At 44.0% G+C, this 7,500-nt stretch overlaps 1 protein-coding gene across 9 annotated transcripts in view; it reads left to right on the forward strand.

The window, feature by feature from the left end:
* pitpnm2 (phosphatidylinositol transfer protein, membrane-associated 2) overlaps positions 1-7,500 on the forward strand; it is a 72,217-nt gene that overhangs the window by 50,906 nt on the left and 13,811 nt on the right. For all 9 annotated transcript variants that reach the window (XR_015501484.1, XR_015501485.1, XM_087271236.1 and 6 more), the window contains exons 13-15: positions 3,701-3,927; positions 4,189-4,367; positions 6,981-7,151. Coding sequence is in view for 7 of the 9 variants with exons in the window: in XM_087271236.1 (XP_087127362.1) it covers positions 3,701-3,927; positions 4,189-4,367; positions 6,981-7,151 (577 nt within the window). In the remaining 2 variants the exon portion in view is untranslated. The remainder of the gene's footprint in view (positions 1-3,700; positions 3,928-4,188; positions 4,368-6,980; positions 7,152-7,500) is intronic.

Here is a 7,500-nt window from a genome sequence, read left to right on the forward strand (position 1 = left end):
AAGCAGAGAAGCTGACCTCAGCGGAAGAGTTTCATTTAAAGCTCCACTGTTACACACGCAGGACAACATTTCTAAAGCTGAGTGTGTTTAATAGATGTGTGTGTGTGTGTGTGTGTCTTCATTATTGATCAGTGGTGGAGGCTGATACGATGTAGAATGTAAACAGAACTAACAGTAGAATGAGTAATAATCCTATAATGTAGTTACAGCACATGTCACAGCTCAGTGAACTTTCATTTGAAACAGGACAGGCCATTCTCGTGACTTTGTTCATAATGTGACTGAAATGTAGACAATAGCTGTGTTTCCACCCAAAACTGCACATTAAATGTGTGTGCAGAACTGGAATATGGCATTAAAGACGTGTGAATACACACAGCCAAATCCTCAGAGGGAAAGTTACTCAGTTCAGAGAGTATTTGGTCCGTCTGTAAATTGAGTAACTCAGGGACCAAACACTCTGAACTGAACCCTCAAAACACACAGACATAAAGAGTCAGCGTACGCTTCTCAACTATGGTGAGCTTTGTTTTCCTACAGTGCATGCTGGGAGCTATGGGTGAATGTGGTATGAATCTTTTACCATCCACTGCAGCCAAAACAAGTAAGACATCTCTCAGCACTGTTGAGATAGACACGCTGATCATTGATCTCTGTCTCTAGAGTGATTCAGATGCTCAATGTTTTAAAAAATAAGCACAGCTGAGGTCCATTCTCCTAAAAACACTGAATTACGTTTCTTAATGATCAACCATCATTTAAATATAGTTTGCAGAGTCAGGCATAATCTCTTATATTTCTCACCAAGAGTAAGAATCAATACAGAATCAGTCAACCTGATCATATTTACTCTCTTTATTCTTATCATAACAAGCAAAGACAAATCAACACTAGAATTTGAGTCAAAAAGCCCAAGTAAATCCACCACCTTCCTGCACGATGGTGACATCAGAAATGAAGTCAAACAGGTGGGCAATGAGTGAAGCTGCTGCTGCTGCTCTTCTGCATATTAACCGCAGGTGTTCATCATCAGCACTTAATTAACCCCCTCATTGTCTCGTTACCTTGAACTCTGCTGTTGAGTAAATTTAACTCCATTTAGAGAGAGCAAATACTCTCTGAACTGAGCAACTTTTACAGTGAGGAGTTTGCTGTGGGCTGTAGATTAGCTCTTGTCATTGGGGGGACGTACATCCCTAGAGCGCATGCATAGAGCAGCACACATTCACACTTTTAAAAACATGAATAAAATACCCAATAATGTCAAATAAACACTTAATAATACAAATAACAATCCCGCTCCATGCTGCAAGAGTCAGTTACCATGATTGTACTGCAGTCGGGCTTTGAGCAGGTAGAGAGGTGTGGAGAGGTGTGTGACGCAGTTCACTGGTTTGCAAAACTGATTGGCCAAATGCAAAACTATTTTGAGTGATTGGCACTGCCGTGGGTAATAGTATAACAGTCAACTAGTAGCAAACTGGACTTGGTTCACATGTAGGTTAAGAGTTGACAGAGCAGTACTTTATTTTGAATTTGATTAAATTATTGGTGAAGGCATTTCAGGATTGCTGGATATTGGTGGGGACACGTCTCCTCCACCCATGCCAGTTCTTCACTGTAAATAAAGCAGCGTTTCCATCCGATGAATCAAAGAGAACTAAATCACCACTTCCTGATTCACTGACAACAGATATCAACATTAAACACAGAACTGGAGAAGCTGAGCAATCTGTTCTTTATTTAATAAATGACTTTCACCTCAGAGGATAATGCCGACACACAATGAAAACATCTACAGCCCTGAGACGCGGAGAACAGACAGTCCTGCCACGCTGCAGGCGCTCTGGAGGTCATTAATATTATAAAAACACTGATGCTGAAGCGGTTAAAGCCTAGTTCACACTACAGGATTTTAAACATCAGCAGATTGCTGTGCCGTTCACACTACAAGACTTGACTTTGTGTCTTTTAATCTCTGTGGTGTTCACACTACGCAACACTCCGTGAACGATTCACAAGAGAGGGATCACACACTACATGATCTGACAACAACTCATTCCCCAACAGCTCATTCAAGCTACCAAACCACAGCCAATGAAATGTTGAGGGAGGAGTCGTCAGAAAAAGCTGAACACTATTGGCTGCTTGTGTGCTGATGACATCACTGACAGCGTTTCAAGCTTTGGAGAAAGCCTTTAAAAACATCGTCAAATCAGCGGATTTATGAGCGGATTAATCACTCATCTGCAGGCTCCAGTGGATAGATACACAGAGAGTTTTTAATTTTTGTAATTCTATAACTCTTTGAAATAAAACTAACATGTTTATAACACCCTGCCGTTTTCTAACTATCAGTGTATTTCTTTCTGACATTGTTATTTTATTTATTACAAAACAGTAAAGAACTGAGCATTTCTGCCTTAAATTACCATATTGGTCAAAATGACTGCATGCATGTCTGATACTTTTCGCTGTGACTTTAAATATGTGTGCATTTCCTTGCCTGGCAACTTCCTGCTAACATAAACAAAACTTTCTGATGGCAAAAACATCAATTTACTTCAGATATCTTTCAAAACAGCAGATTCTGTGCTGTGAAATAGCTCCTGTTTGAAAGTGAAAATGAAAGCCAAGACCTTTAAGTGTTCTAGTATCTTAACTACATATTTATAGGCTGTATTACCAAAAAAATATTATATTTTTAGGGTAATGGTGTCATTAAATATGATGCCAGACATTCAAAGATTAATTTTAATATCTCAATAACAGCTTTGAATGTAAATATGTTGTGACAGTATGGCGTTTTATATGAGAACGGTCAGAATAAGCAGTATGGTAATTCTAATAGTTACAGAATTCTAGTTCCACTGTTAATATATCCTCCTCTCATGTCTGTGCTAACGCAGAATGAAGCGAGTGCACCGATGCCCATTCTGACCAATCACAGATGTTTCTGCTGAGCTCCTGAGCACACAGGCGGTCAGCTCATGCTGATCTGCTCTCTCATTGGCTGCAGCTCGTCACTACATCTGACCACACGTGGGGTTGAGTCGGCCGACTGCTCTGGAATATTCAGCATGCTGAATGTTGGATTTCCGTCTGCGAGGTGTCGGCGACGCGTCAGCGAGCCTCGTTGATGCGTTGTTCAGTAGTTCACACATAAAGAGCGGCGAGCGCCGAGCACCCGCAGATTTCTTCCCGATCACAGCCCGATCTGTCGGCGAGCTCGTTAACTTCCAAATTGGGCTCAAATCAGGCTTAAAATCCTCTAGTGTGAACAAGGCATAAGGAGATTTAGATTGACCAAATCAACATGTCAGATGTTCTACAGTGTGCTCAGCCTGCTGGATTATCCATTTACACACGTGTTCATCATCATACCATCTCTCATAACACAATCACATCACCTTTAACTCGCATACTGGAATTTATTCGCTGTTTCCATCACAGTTTATGCGCATCTCAGCGTTTCCATCAATCGATTTTCATGTTGTGTGTGTTGGAGACAAAAAATACCCACACACTTACAGATTTGCTCTGAGTACAGATTCACTGATACACACTTTACAACCACACATGACACTTCTACAGCTGCTTGGGAGTTTTGCACCAAAAAGACCTTCATAAGTGTGTAACACCTGTGTGTGTGTGTGTGTGTGTGTGTGTGTGTGTGTGTGTGTGTGTGTGTCTCCTGCAGGACAGTGAGCTGTTGTCTCCAGGCATCATCATTAACTGTAGCGGCTCTGGCGGCAGCAGTAACAGCGCTCTGTCTCTAGAGGGCAGCCGTCACCTGAGCCGCAGCAACATCGACATCCCGCGCTGCAGCGCTGCAGACGAACACAAGAAGCAGCTGCCGCGCAAACGCAGCGACTCGTCAACGTACGAGATCGACACCATCAAACAACACCAGGCCTTCCTCAGCAGGTGCGCGCACACACACACACACACACGCACACACACACACACACGCACACACACACACACACGCACACACATACACACACACACACAACAGAAGCAGGAGGAGTAGTGTAAAATAACCTTGTGTGTGTGTGTGTGTGTGTGTGTGTGTGTGTGTGTATGCGTGTGCGTGTGCGTGTGTGTGTGCGTGTGTGTATGTGTCTGTGCATGTGTGTGTGTGTGTGTGTGTGCGTGTGTGTGTGTGTGTGTGTGTGTGTGTGTCAGTCTTCACTCCAGTGTTCTGCGCACTGACCCGGCCTCTCGGCGCTCCAGCAGCAGCACTATGTTGGAAGGTGGCGGCGCTCTGGGAAAGTTTGACTTCGAAGTTTCCGACTTCTTCCTGTTCGGCTCTCCGCTCGGCCTGGTGCTGGCGCTGAGGAAGACCGTCGTGCCCACGCTGGACGGTGAGTTTAGCTCCAGCAGGAGCCTCTCGCAGACCCGCACATGCAGTAGAGCTGCACAATATACAGCGGAGAGCACTGACAGCGCTTCACTCTCCACATGTGTGTATGTGACAGTCTCATTCCACAGTGGGTTAAACTGATTTACTTCCTCAACATTCTACACACAATCCCCCATAATGTCAACAGCCTTTGCTCTAGACTCTGTTGATGCTCCTTTGTCAGTGATTACAGCCTCAAGTCTTGTTGAATATGATGCAGAGGCTCTGCACAGCTGTCTTTGGGAATGTTTGCTCGTTCCTCTTTGCAGCACCTCTCAAGCTCTATCAGGTTGGATGGGAAGTGACGGTATACAGCCATTTTCAGATCTCTCCAGAGATGTTCAATAGGATTTAGGTCTGGGCTCTGGCTGGGCCGCTGCATTGATATGTTGGCGGTGTGCTTTGGGTCATTGTCCTGCTGGAAGATGAAGCGTCGCCCCAGTCTGAGGTGGAGAGCACTCTTGTGCAGGTCTTCATTCAGGATGTCTCTGTACATCGCTGCATTCATCTTTCCCTCTATCCTGACTAGTCTTCCAGTTCCTGCTGCTGAAACACATCCCCACAGCATGATGCCAACACCACCATGCTGCACTGTAGGGATGCTGTCAGCCTGATTCCTGCTGTTCTCCACACGTAACGCCTGCCGTTCACTCCAAACAGTTCAGTTTGAGTCTCATCAGAGCAGAGAGTTTAGTTTCTGATGCTCTGAGAGTCCTGCAGATGGTAAACTCCAGGCGGGGAGTGTCTTCCGTCTGCCCGCTCTGCCATACAGACGCCTGATTGGTGGATTGCTGCACAGATGGTTGTCCTTCTGTAAGCTTCTCCTCTCTCCACATCTTTTATTCCTAATAAATCTGCAATAATTTCTAAAACTCTCTCCACATGGTCATGATGGGGGATTGTGTGTAGAATGTTGAGGAAATCAGTCAGTTTAACCCAGTGTGGAATAAGACTGTCACATACACACACACGTGTAGAGTGAAGCGCTGTCAGTGCTCTCCAGATGCTCTGTGTTCTTCAGCACAGACACCGCCATGTGTGTTCACCATAGATCTGCAGTGTGGAGCTGCATTATAGCGGATCAGTAATGAGGACTGGACGCTGCTGTTTCACATTGCATTTGATTATTGGGCTGAGATGGATATGCTGATAATTCTGCTGGAGATACATTACTGATGAAGACAGGTATTGATGTTTATTCAAAGCTACAACAGAGTTGATCATCAGCGTAATGGAGGATCGTGAACACATCAGTGATGCAGTTCTGCAAGATATCATAAAACAAGGGCATCTCATAACTGTGTGATGCATTTCCCCCTCATTTACTGATATCCTGATATATTGTGGACGCTTGTCTTGCGATATATCCTGATATCTGTCATTTTCAGTGGCAAAACTTACTCATGCTTGCGGTTTGTTTGATTCACTCTGCTACAAGATTATCCCAATCAATCTAAATGCATGACTTTATTCCAGATACAGATATTCCCGTCATCTGGTGTGTGTGTGTGTGTGTGTGTGTGTGTGTGTGTGTGTGTTCATATTGCAATATATCGCAGAAAAATTAAACATGGCAATGTCAGATTTTCCAATATTGTGCCGCCCTCACATGCAGCCGTTCACAGGAGCACTACAGGCCGCAGCTCAGCAAACATCAGTGAATTATCCACACTTTACTCGCTCCAGAACTCTGTCTTTCTTCTGTTGAACACTAAAGAAGATGTTTTGAAGAATGCTGGAAACCTGTAACCATTGACTTCCACTGTATTTGCATTTCCTACTATGGAAGTTACCAGGTTTTCAACATTCCTCTGAATATCTTCTTGCGTATTCAACAGGTGAAGTAAGCTGAGGAGAGTTCAGAAGCACTGGAAGCAGAGTACATATGGAGTAAATGTGTAGTAATTGATTAGTGAACTGGCCCTTTAATAATCATCAGCATCCTAAAACTGATCATGTTTAGATTTATTTTAATGTATGCGCATTTATTAAGGCTTTTCACGAGATGGTCAAGACTCATCCATCAGCTCCGTCAGCAGCTTCTTCATCATAGGAGGTTTTGATATTTTTACAATATGTTTATTACAACAAAACTGCATCGAACAGCAAACAGGTGAACAAGACCAGGAGGACCCACAGATATATATATATATATATATATATATATATATATATATATATATATATATATAAATATAAGAACAGAAATGAATATGAAATATGAATAATGAAAATATTTGAGCTAATAGAAACTATAATTCATGCTGATTTCTATATTGACTCTGTAGTCTGTGTCAAAGCAGCTGAACATCTGGTAAAGTGCAGTGTTCAGAGCTGGAGTTCAGTTCAGTTCAGTTCAGTGTGGTGTAGTGTCAGTGCTGAAACACTGAAGAGCAAATCCAGCGCAGTGCAGCTCCACAAGTCCTGATCCGAGCAGTGCAGCGCTTAAAAACAGCCGGTGATGAACTGTGTGCTCTATTCTGCTGCTCACACTGACACATGCTGGACCTGGACGTCAACAGGAGGATTAAAAAGCTGTGTGTGTGTGTGTGTGTGTGTGTGTGTGTGTGTGCAGTGTGTCACCTGCGTCCAGCGTGTCAGCAGGTGTATAATCTCTTCCACCCGGCCGACCCGTCTGCCTCCCGCCTGGAGCCGCTGCTGGAGAAGCGCTTCCACCTCATGCCTCCGTTCAGCGTTCCCCGATACCAGCGCTTCCCTCTGGGGGACGGCCAGTCTGCACTGCTGGGTAACACACACACACACACACACACACACACACTGCTGGAGAACGTCAGTAACATGCATATAGGCAGAGGAGAGACTCCAGAGAAAGAGCTTGAGCTCTGTGATGTTTGATTCTACAGTGTCAGAGCTCTGCACATGCTCAGTGCGGTGATTGACAGGTGATTGATGAATGATTGATGGGTGATTGACAGGTGATTGACGAGTGATTGACAGCTGATGTTTACTGTAATTCTCCATCTGCTCTCATGCATTTGTAGCTGTATCAGATCACACCTGTTTCAGCCCCGTTTACTCTACATATATATATATGTGTGTGTGTGTGTGTGTGTGTGTGTGTGTGTGTGTGTGTG

The sequence above is a fragment of the Danio rerio genome, chromosome 10 (assembly GCF_052040795.2).
Source record: "Danio rerio strain M-AB ecotype USA chromosome 10, GRCz13ab, whole genome shotgun sequence".
In the NCBI taxonomy this organism is placed as follows: domain Eukaryota; kingdom Metazoa; phylum Chordata; class Actinopteri; order Cypriniformes; family Danionidae; genus Danio; species Danio rerio.